The following is a 25,734-nucleotide window of genomic DNA, read 5'->3' as shown; positions in this document are numbered from 1 at the left end:
GCTCAACAGCCATGACAATATCTGAACTTGTGTCTCTGAATCATTAGTCCATGTCTTTGAATTGCCATATTAGTAACTAGCTTCTATGCCTTTATCCCTGTGGAAAGCAAGAATTGTCAGTTTACCATGCCCTCACACTGTACTGTTTTGGATGTTGTTCTGTAACATAAAAAGTATAAAGTATAAAGTACGTGCGTGTTAAATCAGAGCAATAACAGTCATGTGACTGAAGCAGGGGATTTAAGTGATGGGCAGTGATGATTCTTACATTTACATTACTACTGCTAGCAATTATTGTTAAGGTAGTAAGAAAAGTATTAGAAACCCAAAATGTATATTTTTCAAATTCAAAAAAATACTTTGATCTTTCATTCCCTAATTCTCATACTTCAATTGTTTGTCTGAATGTTTGTAAAAGTATGTATTCAAATGTAAGTTGTAATCAATTCTCTATTACTGCTTTACATGGATAGAGCTACTTTTTCAGACATGTTTATCATTATTCAATAATTTTACATCTTCTGCAATCAAAAAGTTGAAATGAATATAACGTTTGCAACATCTTGCAATTCTCCATAATTTCTTACGTCTCCACATGACTTTTTTCTCTCGTCCTTTTTAGAGGCTAACTGGAAATTTGCCAAATTATCTTTTCATCATATAACTAATTAAGCATACATTACTTGAAGATTTAATTTAACCAGTAACATTAGTGTAGAAATTTTGGACATTTTGCTCTTGGCAGAGAACATTACTCTGAACAGAACTGTTTATTCTTTGCTACATCTTTTAAAAATTAATTTGCCCCCAGTAAAAAAAATCTTCTGTTAAACATATTTAGTTGGTTTAGTGCCAAAGCTAAAGTTCATTCCCAAAAGGTGAGGAATGAAACGGTAGCTGAGAGAAGAGCCCATCTTGTTGGCTGATTCTGAAAGAGCTACACACACAAAATGCTGGAGGAACTCAGCAGACCAGGCAGCATCTATGGAGAAAAGTATGGTCAATGTTTGTTATAAAAGAGCATTACTGGTATCTGTAAAAAAGCCACAGAATACTGTGCTCTTCTTCATGAGGCTGGGATGTGTGCGGAGATATGAGAATGCTTATTAAACTATAGAGACATAGAGATATTCATCACAGAATCTGGCCCTTCAGCCCACTGTTCTCATGGAGAACATTAAGTATTATTGGGACTAATCCCATTTCTCAGTAGTTGGCCCATTACCTTCTATGACATTGAAATACTTAAATGTTCTGGAAGTACCTGCCTCACCACTGCTTCAAGCAGTTCGTTCCAGGTTTCAAGTAGGTATATCTAGTGTGATTAGGGTATTCAATGTAATTATTCTTAATTTTAGATTTTTGATATATTTAATTTTGGATTTGAAAATGTGCAAGGAAACATTCAATTCACAAATGCCACAGAAATCTGATTGTAGACCATATTTATCTGCTTCTGTTCACATGTACTCCTGTATCTCCATATTAGAGAATTTACATCGATATGCCTGCTTTCTTATAGCATAGAAAATATATCCTAGTCCTATCATACTCTGAAAACAATCCACTCTTTTTGACTGCTTCAGTCCTAGTTGAATTTCCTAATGATTTAGTGATATCAAGTGACATTAATGTTTTAAATATTGAGGCACATGAAGAGGCAAGAAAGAAATTGCAAAATGCAATAAATGAGAAAGTGGCATGTAGACATTGAGCATGGAAAGGAAAATTGAGTGTAGAGATGGAATGGTAAGAAGGAGGCTGTCAGAGAAAGAATGAGTGCATACAGCAGAAATGAAATCCTAGAAATATGAGTGGCATGGATCTGGCATTAAAGGAAAGTAACTCGACTGATTCTTTTCCACAGGCCCTATGTTTAAAGTATGGTAATGGAAATTGGTTTCACAGTTAAAATTAAAAAGTCATGTTTAGTATTTAACTGAACAGCTTTAACAATTGTATTAGATCTATGCTATTCTTTTGTGTTAGTACAATAGGTCTAAGATGAAGATTTTTTTCTCTTTGGAATTTTTCTTAGAAAATTTTCAGAATGCAGAAAAAAACGATACAACTCATTTGATACTACAAATCCAATTTCTTATAAGTACAATTTCCACATGCAATCTATATATTAATTTGCTCTATTCTACTGCACGCTATTTTAATTGGCCTCTGAATTAAAGATATCTAATGTTGGCTGCTGTGATTTTAGCATGTGGAGTGGGACAGCAACTTCGTCCACTCTTCTTCCCATTAGAACACTTGGAAAATGTTTAATTTACAAATTTGTTCTTTGAGGAAACTTCAAATCCACATGGGAGAGTTCTTACAAATATAGAGAACCATTTCAATAGTCTGATGTTTTTCATATCATTTCATATCACTTGCTAGCAATATAAGAGACTTATGTATCTTATTCCCAAACTTCCACGGTCTGGGATTTCTTTTAGTTTTTCTGTATCACTTTACGATGCTCTGCTTCAAATATGACACAAATAGCTGCTTTTTCGCTGTGTTTTGACAGTCTTGTCCTTGCAAGCAGTCAAGCTCCCTTGCCCGAGAGACTTAAGATGGCTTATTGCACTAGGGATGGTTCACTGCCTTGTTCAGCTATATCAGAAGCCTGATTAGATTTATCAGTACATAGAGCTGTAATATTCAGATTGCTGCCACTAATATGATGTGAGTTTGATCACTGAAGCATGGACAGCAGTTCTTTGATTTTGACTTTGAAGTACATGAGAACATGTGAATGTGATTTGAAGCATGGAATTTGGAGGTTTTCTTTCTACTGAACTAAAAACAGAGAAAAGAGACAAAATAATCATACTGGTTATGAAGCAGCATTTAAAGGAAGATCCCTTTTAAATTATGAAGTATGTTCATCACACTACTTTGTATAGGTTTAGTAAAAATTATATTAGCACTGTTTGTTTTCTATCCTGTGAAACACTGTTAAAATTGATGACAATGCTAAGTGAAAGCACGCACCCAATTAGATTCTAATTTGGAAATTGATTATTCTTCAGATTTAAATAACGCTGATAGGAATTTAAAATGTCTGCTCTAATAATTGCTTCAGTTGTCATCTATATTTTAATGCTGTCATAAGGACTGGAAATGCCCTATACTTGGTTCCTGGTTTGTTTGCATTGATTCCAAAGGAATGTTACATTTGACCTCACTTCTCTGCACCAGATGGGGAAGAAAATCACTCATTATTCTGTGGGATGGAAGTTGAATATACCAAAGAAAACATGAAGCGGTTTTAATAGAGCTACGATGATAAGTTTTCATTAGCTGCATTGTCATAAGCAGAGCTTCTTGAGAATCTGTGTTAGTAGAGTGATTGACACAGATAGTCAAAAAGGATTCTTTTAATGTTACTCTATGACCGATATGATTATTTTGTCTCTTTCCCTGTATGACCAATATGATTATTTTGTCTCTTTCCCTATTAAAATAAGTGGAACACATTCTACTCCATGTACTCACGCCACAGACAGGTTACTGGATACTCATTGTTTGTCACTGCCTTTGTTGTGTAATTAGAATATTTCAGCCAGAACTGATGATCAGCTCCAGTTTTATGACATGTAATCATAGCAGGCAGTGCATTCAAAGAAGGATGGATGATGGAGTAGGCTCCCATTTAATTTCCGGACTTTGCAACATGGGAGCAATGAGTGGAGTTGATCTGCTCCGTGTAGTTTAACAAGAATATTTGCATGTACCATCGAAAATTGCAACAGGTGTTGAGTGAGAGGATGACTTTGGAAGAGGGAGGGATGGGGGTGATGGGTTGGTGTGACCATTGTTGCAGTGTGGTATCAGGGAAAGCATTGTGTGTTAGGATGAGGTGTTGGAGTGCAGGTGGGGAGTTATTGAGATGAACGAGCAGATTGGTTGGCGAAAGAACCCAGGCAGATGATCTGGTGAGGTCTGGCTAATCATCTGGGGATTTGGGCAGGAGGCAAGGAGTGGGATTAAAGGGGCCAGTGACTAGTGGTGTGTTGCAGAGATCAGTGTTGGGACCACTTCTTTTCACATTATATGTCAATGATTTGGAAGATGGAATTGATAACTTTATGGCCAAGTTGCAAACAATACAAAGATAGGTGGAGGGGCAGGCATTGTTGAAGAAGCAGGGAGTCTGCCGAAAGACTTTGACAGGTTAGGAGAATGGGCAAAGATGTGACAAATGAAATACAGTGTAGGGAAGCATATGGTCATGCACTTTGGTAGAAGGAATAAAGGCATAGACTATTTTCTAAGAGGGGAGAAAACTTAAAAAATCAGACATTCAAAGAAACGTGTGGGATTCCCTAAAGGTTAATTTGAAGGTTGAGTTAGTGGTAAGGAAGGCAAATGCAATGTTAGCATTAATTTAATTGTTCTAGAGGACTAGAATATAAAAGCAAGGATGTAACGCTGAGGCTTTATAAGGCATTGGTTAGACCACACTTGGAGTATTGAGAGTATTTTTGGGTCTCTTATCTAAAAACAGATGTGCTGGCATTGGAGACGGTCTAGAGGAGGTATATGAGAATGATCCTGGGAATGAAAGGGTTACTAAATGAGGAGCATTTGATGTCTCTGGGCCTGCACTCACTGGAGTTTAGAAAAATGAGCAGATATCTCATTAAAACCTATTGAATATTGAAAGGCCTAGACAGAGTGGATATGAAAGGACATTGCCTAGAGTTGGGTAGTCTTAAAATCAAAAGGCACAGCCTCAGAATAGAGGGACGTCCATTTAGAATAGAAATGAGGAGATATTTCTTCAGTCAGAGTGTGGTAAACCTGTGGAATTGATTGCCACAAACAGCTGCAAATGTCAAGTCATTGATTATATTTAAAGCCGAGGTTGATAGGTTCTTAATTAGTCAGGGTGTCAAATGTTATGGAAAGAAGGCAGGAGAATGGGGTTGTGAGGGATAATAAATCAGTCATAATGGAATGGCAGAGCAGACTTAATGGGCCGAATGGCCTAGGTCTTATGATCTTATTACCCCTCATTACCCCTCATTACCACTTATAATCCCAGTAACTATCTTCACACACTGTTCTTTCTCAGATGTTGCTACTGCCATTGATCTGCTGTTGCCTCTGGCTCCCATTACCTCAACCCTCACTTTCTCTGCTCAAGTGTGTTAATAAGGAACCAAAGCTGTATATTTGCAGGTCAAGCTTGTTCCAATTAAGTAGTTATCGATTATTACCTTTTGAAAAGCAAAACAACTTCAAATATTCAAAAACTGAAATTAAAACTGCAAACGTTGGAAGTAAACAGTGCAGGCAGCATTTACAGAGGAAGGGTAGGACTCACTTTCTTTAACTTTTTAGCTTATCCCAAAGAACCTCAAAGGATGTCCCAGGCTGTTCTATACTGGTAGTTCTATGCTTTTAAATTCTAGTGTTACTTAGTAGACTATTGCTTAGAGTAATCTGAATCCTGGTCAGTTTAATCTGAATCTCTCCCACATCCATCACAGCTCTCCTCACTGCCCAACATTCCTCTGTGCAGGAATGCCTTAATTTTGTTTGATTTTCTTATCCTTATTTTCAGATTCTCCAGTGGCCCATCTCTCACAATATCTGTAACTTCTCTAAGGCAGCTTCTGAGATATGTAATATCTTCCAGTTTTGGTGTGTTGCATATTCTTTCTTTTAATTGCTCCACCATGGGCTTTCAGAACTTCCTGATATCTCTCTTCTCCTTCAGAATTGTTTTTCACCCGATTCATCAATCACATTTTGAGCATTTCCTCCAATAATCTCGTTTGGCCCAATGTAAACTTGTATTTGATAAAATACAAATTCCTGTGAAGCTTCTGGAATATTTTACTACAGTAACAATGCCACTTTTATTTTTATTATACTCACTAGAATTTTTTTGTTGTCATTTGTTTTTGCAGCAGCTGTGAAATCTGTCACAGTGTAAGCTTTTTACAATCATTTTGTCTTTATTTTAAAAAATGTAGGATCACTACATCCTTGATAAATGGCTCTGTAAGGTATATACTAAATGGAATTAGGTAAGTATTTCCAAAACCATAATTATACTGTTACTTATTCTGATGTTTCAAAAATATAGAAATGTTATCTGCTTCGTGTGAACATGTCTGTATTTTGCAGTATTAGATGTATCTGTGTACTTGCGTGGAGGGGAGAAAGAAACATTCCAATATTTTACGCTACAGTATCTTGCCGTATGGCATGGAACTGTAATGAGTCAAGACATTGTCCGACCAGTAGTCAAGAGCTAATGGTCATATTTTTAAGAAATGTATTCTCCAAATACTGCACCCTGTCTTCATTTGTCATAAACCTGCTGTGGAAGCTGTGATGTATAGCACTGTCATTACAGATGTATTGTTAGAGGGTTTCCACAAGGTTCTTCATGCACTGCAATTAATTTATTGCAGTAAACAATATGTATTGCTCTCACTGCAGCCAAGTGGATTTTTTTTAATGAGGTGGATGTTATTACTGCAATAAATCAGTTCAAACTTGTAATGTATAATTCAATGTGTGTATTCCCACTGTAACTTCACTGAATAAGCCGACAGTGCATCAATGTCAGCCCTGAGCTCAAAAATGCTCCAGACTATTCTCCCACTTGGTAGCTAAATATGTTCTTTAATTTGCTTGTAAATAAACACGATTTAAGATACAATGAGAATGCTGCGCCACGTGTTTAATTTTTAAATTGCATTATCCCTCTGCAGTAGTTCCATAAAGCACATTGTCTTCACAGATTTATGCACACTTGCTTTTGAAAACAACTAAAAATCAATTCAAATTGGTTTTAACTATATGGCCCTAAGGAAAAAAATACTAATTCGAATCGATCTACTTGAAATTCAGTTGCATTTTCTAAGGCATATGAATTGATATGCACTCATTGTGAGACATAATCTGATTGGGAAAAATAATGTACGGTATATTCAGAAAAACCTGCTCTAAATGATTTTCAGTAATGTACTTCTGTTGCCTTCGCCCAACAATATTTCGTTTGAATCTCTATCTGTAAGATAGATTTCGATGCAAACAAAATATTTCAGGGCAGTGATGCCATTGTTAGAGAAAACTGTTGTTATGTTTTGGGATGCTTGTCTCTTTTGATTAAGATAGCTAGTGTTGCATTCTGTTGGAAGGTGGCTGTCTATCATGTGTATGAGTTATCATCTTGTAGTTCTGCATTTCCAGTAACCTCAAAGTATACCTAAAAAACGAAGAAAACTGAGCCCGTTTGTTCCAGAGATATTAAATAGAATGTTAAAATGTAACAATCTTTTAAGATTCAGCCTTGAAGGGTTTATTCATCTTATTTTGAACAAATTATACCTCACTATATACAGTTCTGCATACTGAGAAATATTTGTGCACCTTGTTGCTGTTTAACCTGCCAGAGTCACTAGATGATGAATGCCTTGTTTGCTGCTCTATTCTTGCATCATTCTGCAGGCTGAAGGTTTACAGCAGTACAATATGAAAGGTACAAGAAATTAGAACAAATTTGAAATAAAAAAGCATGCAGCAATTTGTTCAAGTTAAATATCTGTTAATATTATTTCTACTAAAATGTATGACGTTATGGGCATCACTGAATCGTGGCTGAAAGAAAATCTTAGCTGCGAGCTTTACATCCAAGGAAGGGCACACATTCTATTGAAAGGACAGGCAGATAGGTAGAGTGGGAGGTATGGCTCTGTTGCTAAAAAAAAAAATGAAATCAAATCCTTAGAAAGAGCTAACATAGGATCAGAATGTGTAGAATCCTTCTGGGTAGAGCTACAGTAAAAAAAACTGCAAGTCTAAAAAGACCCTGATGGAAATTACAAACAGATCTCCAGACAGTAGCAAAGATGCGGGCTACAAATTACAAAAGGAGATAGAAAATGCATGTCAAAAGGGAAATGTTACAATAGTCACGGGGGAATTTCAGTGTACAGGTAGATATGGGAAAATCAGGTTGGTCCTGGAAGGGGAATTTGTGGAATGCCAACAAGAAAGCTTTTTGGAGCAGCTCATGGTTGAACCAACTGGGAGATCGGCTATTCTAGAGTGGGTGTCATGCAATGAACCAGAATTGATTAGGGAGCTTTAGGTAAAGAGCCCTTAGGAGTGTGATCATAATATGATAGAATTCACCCTGAAATCTGAGAGGAAGAAGCTAAAGTCAGATGTATCAGTATTACAGTGGTGAAAAGGGAATTACAGAGGCATGACAGAGGAGCTGGCCAAAATTGATTGGCAGGGATGACGGCAGAGCAGTAATTTCTGGGAGCAATTTGGAAGGTGTAAGCTAGATATGTCCCAAAGAAGTAGTAGTATTTTAAAGGCAGGATGATGCAGCCATTGCTGACAAGGGAAGTCAAAGTCAAAAGCCAAAGAGAGGGCATATAATTGAGCAAAAAATTAATGGTAAGTTAACGGATTGGGAAGCTTTTAAAAACCAACAGAAAGCAACAAAAACGTCACTAAGAGGGAAAAGATGGAATACAAAGGTAAGTTAGTCAATAATATAAAAGAGGATACCAAAGGTTTCTTTAGATATATAAAGAGTAAAAGAGAGAGAGAGTAGATATCAGACCACTGGAAAATGATACTGGAGAAGTAGTAATAGGGGACAAAGAAATTGTGGATGAACTGAATAAGTATTTTGCATCAGTCTTCACTGTGGAAAACACTAGCAGTATGGTGGAAGTTTGAGAATATTGGCAGGATAGTGGGGTGCAGAAGTGAGTAAAGTTGCCATTACTAGTGAGAAGGTGCTTGGGAACTGAAAGGTCTAAAAGGTAGATAAGTCACCTGGACGAGATGGCCCAGTGTTCTGAAAGAGGTGGCTGAAGAGATTGTGGAGGCATTATTAATGATTTTTCAAGAATTAATAGATCCTGGCATGGTTCCAAAGGACTGGAGAATTGCAAATTTCAACCCACTCTTTCAGAGGGGAGAGAGGCAGAAGAAAGGAAATTATTGGCCAGTTAGCCTGCCCTCAGTGTTTGGGGCAACACACAAGCTACCTAATATTTGGCAGAAGTCACATGTAATAGCACTATTAAAGCCCGGAAAAGATCTCTCAGATCCTCAGAGTTTTCGGTCCATCTCACTGCTTTGCCACATGAATAAGCTGTTTGAACGCCTGATACTCAATAGGATAGCACCAACTGTAGATGAGGTCATTCCAGAGCAAGCAGGTCTCTGCCCCAGCAAGTCAGCAACAAGCCAACTGCTCAACCTCACACAATATATTGAAGATGGTTTAGAGCAAGGGATGGTAACAGGTGCTGTTTTTGTCAACTTGTCTGTAGCTTACGATACAGTGAACCATAGACCTCTCCTCTGCAAGATCCTGGAGATGACAAAAGATATTCACTTAACAGAGCTGTTAGAAAGCATGCTTCAGAATCACCGGTTCTATGTTGATCTAGGTGGGAAGCACAGCAGGAGGCATATTCAGAAGAATGATCTTCCTCAGGGAAGCGTGCTTACACCACTGCTGTACAACATCTCCACGAATGACCAGCCTATAGATGATGTCACACGCCATTTTATATATGCTGATGACTTATGCATCACTGCCCAAAGAACTGATTTTAACACCGTGGAGAAAACGCTTTCTGAGGCCTTGGAGGGACTAACATCCTACTATGAAGAAAACCACCTCCACGTAAACCCATCAAAGACGCAAGTTTGTGCATTCCACCTCAGGAACTGTGAAGCCAAGCGCCAGCTTAAAGTAACTTGGTGTGGAGCAGCACTGATGAATTGTGAACACCCTATCTACTTAGGAGTCACCCTTGAAGATGCCTCACTTTCAAGAACCACATCAATAAGACAAAGGCAAAAGTGAGTGCACGAAACAACATCCTGAATAAGCTCACTAACACAAAATGGGGAGCAAGCTCGAAAACATTGCGAGCCAGTGCACTTGCTCTTTGCTATTCCACTGCCGAATACGCCTGCCCTGCATGGGAAAGATCTAATCATGCTAAGAAGATGGATGCAGTTCTGAGTGCAAGCCGCCGACTTATCACAGGTTGTTTAAAACCAACAAACACCAACAGCCTATATATTCTGGCGAGTGTCGCTCCCCCTGATATAAGAAGAACGGTAGCCAGCAAGAAAGAACCACTCCGTCAAACATCAGATGAGAGGCACCCTCTACATGGTCAGACACCTACACCCAGCCGCCTAAAGTCAAGGAAGAGCTTCATGAACCGTGTTGTTCCATTACAATCAACCCCATCTGAAGCCTGCATTGCCTTGTGGAAAGACCGGCTCGCCAGTCTCAAACAACCCCCAACGATGGAAATTCCACCGGATGAAAGCCTACCCCCAGGAGCTAATTGCATCTGGGCAACCTGGAAGTGCCTTAACAAACTTAGGACTGGCATAGGTCTTCAAAGGTGTCACTAAGCAAATGGGGATATACAACCAGCCCGACAACTTGTAAATGTGGAACTGAGCCACAAACTGTGCAACCTCTCCTGCAATGTCCATCACTAGAGGAACCCTGTACTGTTGCAGATCTTGCCGAATTCAACAACAAGGCGCAAAAATGTGCCCAGTTCTGGCTGGGCCATGTATAGACTGTCTATGGACACGGTAAGAAGAAGAAGAAGGAGTGTTTGGGGAAGATATTAGAGTTGATTGTTAAGGATGTGGTTTCAGGGTACTTGGAGGCATATGATAAAATAGGCCGAAGTCACCATAGTTTCCTTAAAGGAAAATCTTGCCTGACAAATAACAAGCAGGATAGGCAAAGGGGAATCAGTTGATGTTGTATAATTGGATTTCCAGAAGGCCTTTGACAAGATGCCACACATGATGCTGCTTAAAGATTAAGAACCCATGGTATTACAGGGAAGTTACTTGCATGGATAGAGCTTTGGCTGATTGGCAGGAGGCAAAGAGTGGGAATAAGGGAACTTTTTTTTGTGGTTGGCTGTCGGTGAGTAGTGGTGTTCCGCAAGGGTATGTATGTGCTAGGACTAATTCTTTTTACATCATATGTCAATGATTTGGATAATGGAATTGATGGCTTTGTTGCAAAGTTTGCAAACAATGCAAAGATAGGTGGAGGCACAGGTAGTGTTGAGGCAGTAGAGAGGCTGCAGCAGGACTTAGAAGATTAGGAAAATGGGCGAAGAAGTGCCAGATGGGATAGAGTGCTGGGAAGTGTATAGTCATGCACTTTGGTAGAAAAAAATTAAAGAGTAGACTATTTTCTAAATGGAGAGAAAATTCAAAAATCTGATGCGCAAAGGGATTTGGGAGGCCTCGAGCAGGATTCCCTGGATGTTAACTTGCAGGTCAAGCCAGTGGTGAGGAAGGCAAATGCAGTGTTTGCTTTCATTTTGAGGGGACAAGAATATGAAAGCAAGGATGTAATGCTGAGGCTTTTTAAGGCACTGGTAAGGCTTCACTTGGAGTACTGTGAGCAATTTTTGGCCCCTTGTATAAGAAAGGATGTGCTGACTATGGAGAGGTACACAACAATGATTCTGGGATTGAAAACTTATCATTTGAGGAAGATTTCATGGCTCTGGGCCTGTACTTCCTGGAATTTAGAAGAATGGGGGTGATGGGGTGGGATCTCATTGAAGCCTATCGAATGTTGAAAGGCCTTGATAAGAGTGGATGTGGAGAGGATGTTTCCTGTGGTTCAGGAGTCTAGCACCAGAGGACACAGCCTCAAGATAGAGGGACATTTATTTAGAATGGAGGTGAAGAAAGATTCCTTCAGCCAGAGGTTGGTGAATCTATGGAATTTGTTGCCCCAGGTGGCTGTGGAGGCCAAGTTATTGGGTATATTTAAGGCAACTGTTGATAGATTCTTGATTAGTCAGGGCTTGGAGGGATATGGAGAGAGGGCAAGAGGTTGGGTTGAGAAGGAAAGGGATCAGCCAAATGGCCTAATTCTGCACCTATAGCTTATGATCTTAAATTGTAAATGTTGTCTAATATAGGTTAATGATATAAGTTGCGAATAACAAAGCATTCCATTCTAAGTTGTAATGTTAACAGTAAGGGATGTTAGTGAGACTAAGTTTGGAAGAAGTAAATTACCATAGGCACAGATGGACATTTGAAATGTCGATGTGCGAACCCACTGCAGGCTGTCCAACTGTAAAAAGGACTATAAATAAAAAAGGTGATCTCAGTGTGTAATTTACATTTTGATGATGACCTGGAGGAGAGATGAGAGAAGATGCAACAGCAGCCCACAGTTATTGTGCCTTCACGTGCAGTGCAGGAATGGGATACTGAGTCAGTCCTCACGAGGCCTATCCAAAATGTGAGCTGAAAGGAATTTGTTTAATTTTCAAGGAGAGAAGGTCATTGTAGACTTACTGGTATTACATTATCATGTGCATATGTGACACAGGGAAAAATTGATGTTCAAGTTGTATTTCCTGAATGTATTCCCATTATCCTATTTATCTGAGCTAAAGGAGTTACAAGAAGTATATTTGAACGCCATTTTACATGTTTGTTGTTTGTATCATTATTTTCTCTGTCTATTTCTATACCATGGATACAATTGGTTTTCATTCTGTGTTTTTTTAAACCAATTTGTTTGTAATAATTTAATAATGATTTTTTTTCTGTTTTTCCTCTTTCCTTAAAGAATTGTTTCTTGTTATAGTTCCATTGCCCCGAGCAGTCTTAACAATCATATTGCATTTGAATCTATGCAAATTTAGACATATTACAGTGTGATATTTCTGGATCGTAATCAGGAGAGGAAATCTTCGACAGTCTTTTTCATCATTGACTCAACATCTTAAGCATATTCTGCAAACTTTTAAGCAAATTATTTTTTTTCTAACAAAGGTGTTTATTAAGACAGTGTTGTTATTGGATTGAGTTTATAATATGCATGTTTTGCCTCAGGAACATAGAGCTGGTTTAGAATAATGAACTTGGAATTGCTCCAATTTGCCTACTGAAGCAATGAGATACCATCTCATTGGCTCTTCACACAACCCTGGAACATCTGGACAGCAAAGATGCATACATCAGGATGCTCTTTATTGATTACAGCTTAGCATTTAATACCATCATCCCCTCAAAACTAATCAGTAAACTCCAAGACTTGGGTCTTAATACCCCCTTGTGCAATTGGATCCTGGATTTACTTATTTGTAGACCACAGTCAGTCCAGATTGGCAAAACCATCTCTTCCACAATCTCCATCAGCATTGGAGCACCACAGGAAAGGGTGTTTAGCCCCCTGCTCTGCTCGTTTTACACCTGTGACTGTGTGGCTAAGTACAACTCCAACTCCATATGCAAGTTTGCTGATGTCACCACTGTTGCAGGCTGTATCAAAGGTGGTGATGAATCAGCCCACAGAAGAGAGATTGAAAACTTGGCTGAGTGGTGTATCACAACAACTTCTCACTTAATGTCAGTAAGACCAAGAAACTGATATAAGTCTTTAGTACAGGAAAATCAGAGCTCCATGAGCCAGTAATCATCAGATGATCAGGGGTGAGAAAGGATCAGTAACTTTAGGTTCCTAAGCATCACTATCTCAGAGGATCTGTCCTGGAACCATCATGTAAATATAAAAATATAAAGCACGACAGTACATCTACTTCCTCAGGAGGCTGTGGAGGTTCAGCATGTAATCAAAAACTTTGGCAATCTTTTATAGATGTGTGGTGGAAAGTGTGCTGACTGGCTGCATTATGGCCTGATATGGGAACACCAATGCCGTTGAGCACAAAACCCTACAAAAGGTAGTGGATTCTGCCCAGTACTTCATGGGTAAAGCCCTCCCAACGATTGAGCTCATCTAAATGAAAGGTTGGCGTAAAAAAGCAGAATCTATCATCAAAGATCCTCACCACCCAGCTACGTTCTTTTCTTGCTGCTACCATCAGGTGTAAGGTACTGGTGCCTTAGGACTCAAACCACCAGGTTCAAGCACAGTCACTATCCCTCAACCATCGGGCTCTGGAACAAAAGGGGATAGCTTCACTCAGTCTACTTCTGATCATCCCACCACCGATGGTCTCATTTTAGGGTCTCTTTTTATCTTGTTATTTTATGCTTGTTATTTATTGCTATCTATTTGTATTTGTCCAGTTTGTTGTCCATTGATCCTGTTTACAGTTGCTGTTCTCTAGGTTTGCTAAGAATGCCGGAAGAAAAAGAATCTCAGGGTTGTATGCGGTGATGTGTATGTACTCTGACAATAAATTTTTCTTTGAATTTTAGTGGTAGACACATACCCTGCTTTGGATGCATTATTTATATAGAAAATGCACTCTTTTTGAAGTGTTTTGACTCAACGTTATTGCAAAACTGTATTTTGTAAAGTAAATCTAATATTTTTATTTACCTAAATAAAATGCAACACTGTTCAGAGCTGTAACTTTGATGTCATTGGAGTATTTTTTTAAATTTATGATTAATCTAAAATTCACTGAATCTGTAAATATCTTATATAACCTCTACACAACCAATTTTGTAATATCCCGGACACAGAACATAGTCGAACAGTGAAACTTAAAGATCATGTGGCACATCAATCCAGAAATGTTTGAGGGATTACATTTCAGTCAGTCGTGGTATTTCACAAAGCAACGTACTTAACCTTCGGGGTAGAATTATCAAGAATAAATGAAAGGATTTGTAGTTATAGAATAAATTAAGTAGTCTAGGCTATATGAGTCAGACACCGTACCTGGCATTTGCTACGCTAAGGGTACATGAGTGCTGTAATGTATTATTGTAACAATGTTCAGCATCTGGCATTTTTTTACATAAATATATTGCTCTATATTTTTATGAATGTTTTTAACATGCTCTACTTAGATGAAGTAGGTATTGTTGAAAAATTGTTACGGAAATTACAGATCTGTAATTTGGCAAACATTTTGTCAAATCTATATACTCCACAAATTGCAGCTAGAATAGAATGCATTATGGAAGTAGACAAATAGGAAAATGGACAATCACAATGCAAGGAAGAAAAAAGATTCAACAATAAAGTAGAGCACATAAAATGAAGGAGCAGTGTGATATCTTTCAGATGGGCAATCAGTATAGGTATTGAGCTGCATATTAATGCTGCAAAGGCTTTCCAGCACTAAGGTGTAGGTATTGTCAAACCATTGTTGTTACCCCATATTCACCTAGAGGAAAATAACCTTTGTTGATCTTCGTGAAGTTTATGAATGCTTAAGGTTGTGCTGTGTTAGGTGATCCCATTTGGGATAGCAACATTGTGTCAAGAATCTAGGAAGGAAAAACTAGCCAGGGTTCTTGAAGAGATTGCTTCAGGTGACTTGATAGTGTGTAAGTATGCAGAATTTCAGCTGTCAGGGAGTCAAGTTCAGATCTGATTTTTGTTAAATACTCTGCTTAAATCAAAACTCCTAGGTCAGGTACAATAGGGTTGTTAATATGCATCAAGATGAATGCAGTGGCCAATCAAAAGTGTATTTATTAATTTTGTACATCTTTTTTATTGTCACAAGTCAATGCTGGATACCAAGAACATTAAGTACTGAAACACAATCCATTAATGAGTTGTTCGATAGGTATGGAGCTAGACATATTGCATACCATTGTTGTGATATCACCTGGACTTGTTACATCCCATTGTACTGAGAAGGTGCACTGTGTTGCAAGTGATTGTCTTGGGTGTTTTATTTTGAATCACAAGACCCTGTTGGAGATCAGTAACTTGGAATACTGCAAGTCCGGTTCATTGGTGAGACTGACTGTGGGGGAGCTACGTTGCCTTGGTTGTGGCGAGGACTAGGCCCACACCATGGGGTCACCTGTTGCAGCTGACCAGGAGAGGAAACATCAAGTAGAATGGGTCCTGTCAGTGCTGCCCTCCATTGTTTGCTCGATGGAAGGACAAACTGGACCAGGACAATTTACCATAAATCTATAGTCATGTCACTCAGGGACTTGGACTGTAGTTTTTTTTTCCTTTGCGATTATATGTTTTTCTGAAATCGTTATCGCACGGTGTGTTTCATTTGTGCTATCTGCTGTTGGTGATGTGTATTGTAACTTGGTCCCCAAAGGAATGCTGGTTTATTCAGCTTTATTCATGTTTGGTTAAATGATAATTAGACTTGAACTTGAACTGCTTTAAAGTAATAATTAAGTGTAATTTCTGTGCGTTTGAAATGGGCTTGGCTGTTTTGCACAGGAAAAGTGGATTGAACGTTCTGCATTAATGTCTGTGAAGACTTCTATTTTGCTGCTAAATTTAGACATGTTTAAAAGGCTATAGATGGCGAGTGAGCCCTAACACTGAATCTATTTGAATGTTAAAAGAATGAAGGTCAAAATCCTTGCTTCAAGTTCACAACAAATGGATGCAGTTTTAGGCATTTGCTCCCTTCATTCATTTGTAATTTCAACATTGTCTATTTTTGCAGCCTGGTCCCTTGATTGCTTTTGTGTCCAAATATCCAAGTCTTTCATATCTATTCAATAAATGAGCATCATCAGCCCGTAAGGGTAAGGAATGCCCCGATTTAGAACTTTCTAAGTAAAAAAAATTCTCCTTGCATTGGCTTCAAGTGGCTAATAATGAGACTGTTCTGGACTTTCTTCAGTATCAATTCTATTCAAGTATACCAGAACCTTGTATGTCACAAGGGGATTAATTCTAATTCTATTAAATGTAGACCAAGCTTCCTTAAATCCTTCCAGTCCAAGAGCAAGTACAACCCAATCACCACAGTACACCATACTTTGTTTTTTCAAATAGATTTCTATATGTATTCTTGGAAAATAATTTTCAACTACGGTCCACATAACTTTAGTTCTCAATATGTTGTGGCTTAACGTGATGAATGAATTGAGAACCACTCTGCAAATCTGAGGCAGTAACCTACTCTGTCAATCCTTTCAGAACCTAATATAATTCATTGAAATCATCTTTAATTCAACTAAATTCCAGTGATTATAGGTGAATCTTACTCAGTCTCTCATCCTAGGGCAATGCTTTCATCCTTTGAATCAATCTATTAAATCAACAGCACATGCAGTATTCCAGGTGTAGGTGCGGTCTCACGAAAGTCTTTGCAAATACTGCAAGACCTCCTGATAAGATATTCCATTATACCCTTACAATATAAGGGCAATGTACCCTTTGCCTTACAGTTTGCTTTTTCATTGTATTTCATCTTTTTGTATCACTAAGCACCAAGCTTATGTTCCCTTATCATTACTCCCTTACTAATTACAGTATATTGTATTTTTTACAATATACTGCCAAAGTAAATAGCTCATATTTTTCCCATGTTTTGCTCCATTTGTCATGTTCTTGTCCTTTTGCGTAACTTGACTATATTGATTTGTAGACCCTCTATGTGTTAATAGGAAGTGAATTAAGATCCTGTAGGTATTGTACTTTATCAGAGAATTTCATTCTGCACTGATAATGACTACCTTTTGTGTCATTATTGTGCTTTTACATAATTTGTACATGACATGTAACAGAAATGAAGTACGCATAAAGATAAATAATTTATGCTTCAGTAGCTATCCATACAGTTATTCACTAAAAGGGTAGTGGTCATTATTTTAGTAACAAGGTAGTATGGCATGTAGTGCCCTGCATTAGATCAAAGATATTGATGCTGTAAACACATTTTGAGGTTGCTCACAGTTTAATTAGTGTCTGTAAACAAAGTCTGCAGATTCCAAGTCCTGGAAATGTATTGGGGCCCAATTGAGTGATGGATGCAGATGTTATTCCTCTGTGGATCTATCAGAACTTTTGAATCTGTTTCCTAGTCTTTGTTTGGTGGCTGGGGAGGGTGTTGGAATGAGGAAAGGAAGGAAGGGAGACTAAGAGGATTGCAAATCTGGTTACCCTGAAGTAAAGCAGATCTACATGCATCTGGGAAGGCTGTCCTTAAAGATACTGACCATAGTATATTCCTCATGGAGTCCAGAGGCAAAGCCTAATGTGCTGGATATTCCTAGCACAATGCCCAGGAATTTGTCTCAGTACAGCTGCCAGACCTAGCATGAGAATGTTGACCCCACTGATTTGGAAGAAAATTTTTATTTTGCAGATGGAAGGAGGGAAAGCTATATTAAATTTTGCATTTTTGCTTATTTTAACATTTTAAATTATTTCTTGTAAGAATGATGTATTTAATTTTCAGTTTATTTTTAAAACAGTAACATTTTAAGTAATGTACTGCAATTTTAATATATGTCTGAGCATCATGGATACTTACAGAAGTATTTTAAAAAAGACCGCCTGAATTTGACAAGAGTCAAAGTTCCAACCCCACCCTACTTCCTATCAAAGGTTCTTTGACCATTTCAGGCATAGATCTGTAGGACAGAGTGCTAGATATGTGCTGATTCTTGAGGGTGGGCAGTCAGCTTGTTTCTGAGCTAACATCTGATAACAGGCATCTGAGCTAAGAGTGGCCAGGCAGGGAATAGGGATGGTGAACCTTGTTCAATTTGGCCTTGTTGTAAATCAAGTGCAAGTTCAAGTTCATTGTCATCTGACTGCATATAATATACCACCAAATGGAACAACATTCCTTCAGAACATGGTGCACCCACACGACATATATCACACACAGCACATAAACCAAAATATCATGCTATAAATAAGTTAATAAAATTTAATTCAAAATGCATGTAGTAAAGCACAGTACAGGTAAACAGTAAACATCTCGCTGTCCTAGTGACGAGACCTGGGTGGTGGCAGCATATTCATTGCTCTCACAGTCTGAGGTGAGAAGCTGTTACCCAGTCTGGCAGTCCTAGCCCTGATGCTCTGTACCTCCTTCCTGATCGTAGTTGCTCAAAGAGATTGTGTGGTGGGTGGTAGGAATCCTCAACAATGATTATGGCCCTCCTTCTGCAATGCTCCTGGTAGTGTCACAACTGGGGGGAGGGGAACCTTTACTGTGATCTGTAGGGTCTGGCAGTCAGATACCTTACAGTTTCTCTACCATATAATGATGCAACCAAACAGGACACTCTCGATGGTGCTCCTGTAGAAAATCATTAGAATGGGGACTGGGAGCCTTGCACATCTCAATTTCCTCAGAAGATTTAGACACTGCTGTGCCTTCTTGACTTGTGAGGAGCTGTTGTGGGACCAGGTTAGGTCATCTGTTATGTGTGCATCATGGAACTTTGAGCTCTGTACTCTCTCCATGACATTTTCTTAAATTTTGACCATGAGGAATGCTCCAGAATATTTTATAAAATAAAGTTCTTCTTGGCATAAATGCATTTGGCAAATAGAATGGGGAGAATGTGAAATTGTTCACTTTGGCAAGGAAATACAAGAGAATTAAATTTTGCTGCCGGTGAGATATTGTCGAACTTTGAGATGCAGAGAGATCTGGGTGTTCTAATTCAGAGAAGACTATTGTGCAAGTATAATAAATAAAAAGGAAATCCACCAATTCTAGTCTTTGTTGTTCAGAGAATTGATTACAAAAGTAGGGAGATCTTGGTTCATATTTGTAGAACTTCGTTGAGCCCAGATACAGAAAACTAAGCCTCCTTATGAAAGGAAGGGTGGAAGTGCATCATAGAGAAGGTGGAGTAGACATGGCTTCAACTATCTTCCAATGTGATTGCTTCCTTTTCCCAGATTACTATTTCTCATCTTAACTGAGTGCAGGTGCAGTGTCAACTTCTGATGAAAGGTTAACTGTTTTGTTTTCCTCAGATAGTACCTGGCCTGCTGAGCATTTCCAGCACTTTTTGGCTATATTTTAGATTTCCAACACCTCTTTTTCTTTTGATTTTCATTTAATAGCCTGGAATAGGCGGTTGTCTTATGAGGAAAGTTGGACAAACTATACATATAGCTGCTGTGGTTTAGAAGACTGACAAGAGACTTCATTGTAACATATGAGATCCCAGAGGGGTATTTGCAGGTAGATCTGGAGAAGATGGTTTCTCTTGTGGGAATATCCAGAAAAAGCATAAAAGTATATCCAGGAACAATATAAAAGCAAAAAAGAGGGCATGCAATATAGCAAAAACTAGTGGGAAGTTAGAGGATTGGGAAGCTTTTAAAAACCAACAGAAGGCAACTAAAAAAACAATGAGGAAAGAAAAGATATTTAGGTAATGTTGCCTGACAAATGCATTGGAATTCTTTGAAAAAATAACAGGCAGGATAGACAAAGGAAAGTCAGTGCATGTTGTTTATGTGGATTCTCTCGAGGCCTTTGACAAGTTGCTACTCTCATGAGGCTGCTAAACAAGATAAGAACCCATGGTATTACAGCAAAGATACTAGCATGGACAGAAGATTGGCTGAATGACAGAAGCAAAGAGTGGGAATAAAGGAAGCTTTTTCTAGTTGGCCACTGGTCTCGAGTGGTGTTGGGTCGCCTACTTTTCATATTATAGGTTAACAATTTGGATGACAGAATTGCTGGCTTTGAGACCAGATTTGTGGATGATACAAAGATAGATGGAGGGGTAGGTAGTATTGAGAAAGCAGTGAGTCTACAGAATGACTTGGACTGATTAAGAAAATAAGCAAAGATCTGGCAGATGGAATACAGTGCAGGAAAGTGTATGCTTATGCACCTTGGTAGAAGGAATATAGGCTAGACTATTTTTTAAATGAGGAGCAAATTCAAAAGTCAGAGGTGCAAAGGGTCTTGGGAGTCCTTGTGTCGGATTCCCTAAAGATCAGCTTGCTGGTTGAATCAGTAGTAAGGAATCTAAATGCAGTGTTAACATTCATTTTGAGAGGACTAGAATATAAAAGCAAGGATATAATGCTGTGGTTTATAAAGCATTGGTCAGGCCACATTTGGGCTATTGTGAGCAGGTTTGCATTGCATATCTAAGGAAGGATGTGCTGACATCGGAGAGGGTCCAGAGGAGATTTACAAGAATTATCCTGGGAGTGAAAAGGGTTAGTGTATGAGGAGTGTTTGATGGCTCTGGGCCTGTACGTGCTGAAGTTTAGAAAAATAGGGAGGGATCTCATTGAAACCTATTGAATGTCGAAAGACCTAGATAAAGAGGACATTGAGAGGATGTTTCCTTAGTGGATGAGTCTAGGACCAGAGGACACAGGCACAGAATACATCCCTTTATAACAGAGATAAAGAAGAAGAGGGTGATGAATCTGTGCTACAGATGGCTGTGGAGGCCAACCTCATTGGTTTTATTTAAAATGGAGGTTAGTAGGTTCTTTGTTAGTAAGGGAGTCAAAGGTTACAGGAAGAAAGCAGGAGAGGTTGAGAGGAACAATAAATCAGCCATGATGGAATGGTGGATAAAACTCATTGGGCCAAAGAGCCTAATTTTCTTTCTTTGTCTTATATTTTTAAGTTAATTGTAGATGTATTAGAGTAAATAAGGCAAAATTACTTAGTGGAAAAAGAATGTGGAGTTGACATAACAGTCAGATCAGCCATAATGTTGTTGAATGAGAAGTAGGTATGAGTGGCCCAGTGACCCAATCGTGGTCCTAGTAAATTTTTTGTTGCTGAAGACCTGTATATCTATCAAACAAATAGTATTATTTAGTAATGGTTTAAGAGGAGAAAATAACATATCCTGGAAATTAGAAATCAAACTATCATTTTGTGTGGGTTAATGGGTAGCAAAAAAAAATTAGAAATAAAATCATGTCACTGAATGAATCTGCATTCTGCCACAACCCATCCCCTTATTTTATATATGGTATCCACCAGCCTCAAGAATGACTCCAATGTTTTTTTCCCCATTAACTCACACAAAACGATAGTTTCATTTATCCATTAGTAGTCCTGATCTTACCTTTTATTGTTTTTTTTCATTGTTTGTTACCTGGTGCTCCTAATATAAAAAATGTCTTGGCTTCTACTTCTTATCTTAAAAGCAGTTGCATTTAGCACCATTTAAGTTCAAGTATTTGAATTTTGATAACTTGAACATTGCTGGGACTTTTGAGATAATGAATAATACTCCTAATACTCTCTCCTTGTGCAAATCACCGATTTAATTGTTTCTCTTGTACTTCAGTGATCAGTGTCAAATGCATTATTTAAAGCAAAGGCTTACCTGAGCATCTTAAGCCTCAATATAAATGACTACTTTAATTAGTTGATAGTATTAATTCATATTCTATTTGAAGATCCATAATCATCGGTTATCTGACAGAAGGGATTAATTTTCTGGTTCCACGATCTTCATCACAAATATAAACCATTCCACTGCAATGGAATACTGCAGTTTAACCAGGCTTCTTGCATTTTCTGAAGTTAATTCTATTGCAGAAATATCACTTATATTAGTTGAAAGATGTATGAAGCACCAAAGCACCAGTAACTGGGTTCAAATAGCCATTGTTGCAGAAATTGAAGTGTCATGATTTAAATACTTTTCTGAAATTGTGTTTGATTTTTGTGCTTCTGAACCATTATTATTTGGAACAAAGAACTATTGCAAACACTAGGTTTGCTCTTTTGCATTGAAACTAGCTTCATACTTTAAAAAATACAAACACTTGTACAGCTGATGGAAGTTGAAATTGTAAAGGTGAATAATTTATTTGCAGTACATAGTGTTTATTTTACCATGGCAAGCTGTAAATGCAAATTTTGAAAGGATCCTAAAGAATGTTAAGGTTGTCTGTTAGCAATGTTTCTTTCACACTGCAATACATTGTTCATGTGACATGCTATTCTAGTTTGTATTTTTTGTGCATGGTATCAACAAATAAATGTTATATGTTGTCAATATAACTAAAAGGTCCTCATTACAATGTTCTTCTGACGTTGTAGAACAGGGGCTCCCAACCTGGGGTCCATGTATCCCTTGGATAATGATAAGGGTCTATTGCATAAATAAAGGTTGGAAACCCCTGTTGCAGAGGGAAATCAAGCTTGTGACTTGTAATTTCCTGGTAGAATGATGCTTGAATGGAGAATTATTCAATAATAGTTTTCCAATGCATTAATAACTAACCTATGATATGCATCCAGACCAGATGCATAAGGACTTCTGCAGTGAGTTATTTCTGGGGAAAATAACCTTCTGCTATTGTCTCTGAATCACTTTTATTTTCAAGCTAATTATTTTGGTCTTTCCTTTTAGCCTATTGGAGCACTTAACCCAAAAAGAGCTGCCTTTTTTTTGGAACGTCATGAAAGCTGGGAAGATGACCAGGTTCCTGCTTTCCACTATGGGACTCATTATTCGACGAGTAGCTTCACTCTCGCATGGTTGTTAAGAATAGTAAGTACTATGGCTGTAAAATTTAAAGCTGCTTCATCCAGTCAGCACATTAATGTGTCTCTTCCTTTGAAAAAAAAGTCCCTTGATTAAGGCAGGATAATGCAGCACAAAGGAGACATAAATCTTACACATAAACTGGAGTACTTAGGCTAATTCCAGGTAATTACTTGCATTTGATTTTTTTTCCAAATCAGAATATATTTTAAGATCATTTAAAATCAATTTCATAGCTTGATTTTAGCATAGATTGGGGATAATTAGGTGATAATTTGAAAACACTGCAATAAAGTATAACCATAAAATAATTTACAGTTAATAGAGTTCTTTATGATGTGAAGTGTCTTATAGAAAGATGTGAAAAACAGCTTTCTTTATGATATGAGGCGCATTTACATTGGAGTATTTTTACACACAATGTTGGAATTGGGCATTGAGAATTACAAATGAAAATTGTTATAATCCAATGATGTTTCCATGAACCTCAATCCCTCCCTCCCCCCCCCCCAATACACGCAAAATTTTATACTTGAACTAAAAGCATATGGATCTGCTGTATGTATGAATGTATGTACAGGCTGATCGTGATTGGACAGCTGCTGTGAAAATAAAAGATAGGTTTATTTCATTGTTTATGCAACCTGTATTAGATTTCTAGATCTTCAGCCTTTTCCCATGATTATTTCAGATTTCCAATATTTGTGGTCTTGTTTCTGACCCGCATTAATTATGTGTATTGTTTTAAAGTATCTGCTTATTTTTAATTTCACCTTTTTTCTTTGGGTATTGATTTATCTTAAATTAGACAAAAATTTAATATTATAACATACAGAAATTATTAAATTTTCCAAATATTTTGTATATCTACTCTTCTCCTATAAAGGTCTTGGTCACCCTTTTGTGCCTCACCAAGTGGCCATAAATTTATTAACTTAAACTCCAAGTGTAGACTAATTTGAGGTAATTATTGTAGCCTGCATTACAGCTGAGCCTGATCCTGACCTCATCCAAAATCCATAACAACATAGTGATCAAGAGTGGGAATGCCAGTTAATTTCTCCCCTCCCCCAACACAGTAGCATGAAAGGAAAAGGGAATGAGAGAAAAAGGTTAGTTGGGAAGAAAGATGTATGGGAAATTGTAAAGGGAAATGAGAAATGGTGAGGGAATTTTTTTTATGGGGGATAGAGGAAATAGAAATAGAGATGAAAATGAAAATAATGGATAGACCAAGTACAGATGGATATATTTCCACTGCAGATTTAAACATTGGAAAAGAGGGAATGAAAGATCAAAAGTGGAATTACTGAGATAAATTATTCATTTTCTTCTTAATTTCTTGAGACACACAAGTTTCTTATTTGTAGTAACCAGACAGTGATAATCATTTAATTAGAGATAAAGATATCAATTTAAACAATATATTCTCACGTTTATCTTAATTGACTTTCCGTAGCTACCTACTGTAATTCACACCTTTACATAACCTGCAATTGCATTAAATTGATTTCACTGTGCTCCTGATCAGCCAGACTAATTGTTCAAGCTTGGTCCTGTCTCACTGTTGATCAACTCAGTCACTTTCTTTCTCTTTGGGTAGGTTTTGCAAGTTCTCAATCAGACTTAATTGGAGCAGTAGTGCGGTAACAATGCATTCTTTATTGTGGAGGGAAAAAAAATCCAGCATTGCCACTGCTGCCCTGTGCAAATAAAATCCCTTGCAACGAGTCATTGTATCATTAGCAACAGCTATTTATCTATCATGATCATTCAGCATGAAGAAATCAGGAATTTTCAGATGTGGATCAGCTAAGGTTTTTTTAAATAATTTCTTGAAAGTCATTTAATGAATTATGAGTAGGCTTTTGCATTGCAAAAGTTTAACAGATCAGTCCAATTAAAAAGAGATCAGGTACATAAACAAGAGAAAGTCTGCAGATACTGGAAATCCAAGCAACACGCACAAAGTGCTGGAGGAACTCAGCAGGCCAGGCAGCATCTATGGAAAAAAGTACGGTCAACGTTTTGGGCCGAGACCCTTCAGCAGGAGCCAGGCCTAGGCCAGAAACGCTGACTACTTTTTTCCATAGATGCTGCCTGACCTGCTGAGTTCCTCCAGCATTTTGTGTGTGTTGCAGAGTGCATAAAATTAGTTTTTACCTTTTAATGGTGCTGGAGCTCAAAGACTATCATACACAGGCTTTTCAATAAGAAATAGGAGAAGGAGTTTCTGTACCATTCAGTAGAATCAGGGTTGATCTGGCCTACTTGCCTTTTCCATTCTCATCTTAGATAATTGGGATCTCTTCTGGGGAGGTATGACCTGTTCAAAAGTGAAGGGTTGCACCTGAACCTGAGGAGGACCAATATTCTCGCGGGCAGGCTTGCTAGAGCCGTTAAGGAGGGTTTAAACTAACTTGGCAGTGGAGTGGGAACTGGAGTGAAGGGACTCAGGATAGGACGGATAGTAAATAAGTAAAGATAGCGTGCAGTCAGATTGTCAGC

At 38.0% G+C, this 25,734-nt stretch overlaps 1 protein-coding gene across 2 annotated transcripts in view; it reads left to right on the top strand.

The window, feature by feature from the left end:
• lrba (LPS-responsive vesicle trafficking, beach and anchor containing) overlaps positions 1-25,734 on the top strand; it is an 803,145-nt gene that overhangs the window by 563,955 nt on the left and 213,456 nt on the right. For both annotated transcript variants that reach the window (XM_072256051.1, XM_072256050.1), the window contains exon 44: positions 23,092-23,232. In XM_072256051.1, the coding sequence (XP_072112152.1) occupies positions 23,092-23,232 (141 nt within the window). The remainder of the gene's footprint in view (positions 1-23,091; positions 23,233-25,734) is intronic.

The sequence above is a fragment of the Mobula birostris genome, chromosome 4 (assembly GCF_030028105.1).
Source record: "Mobula birostris isolate sMobBir1 chromosome 4, sMobBir1.hap1, whole genome shotgun sequence".
In the NCBI taxonomy this organism is placed as follows: domain Eukaryota; kingdom Metazoa; phylum Chordata; class Chondrichthyes; order Myliobatiformes; family Myliobatidae; genus Mobula; species Mobula birostris.
This window is presented reverse-complemented; position numbering and strand designations above follow the sequence as displayed.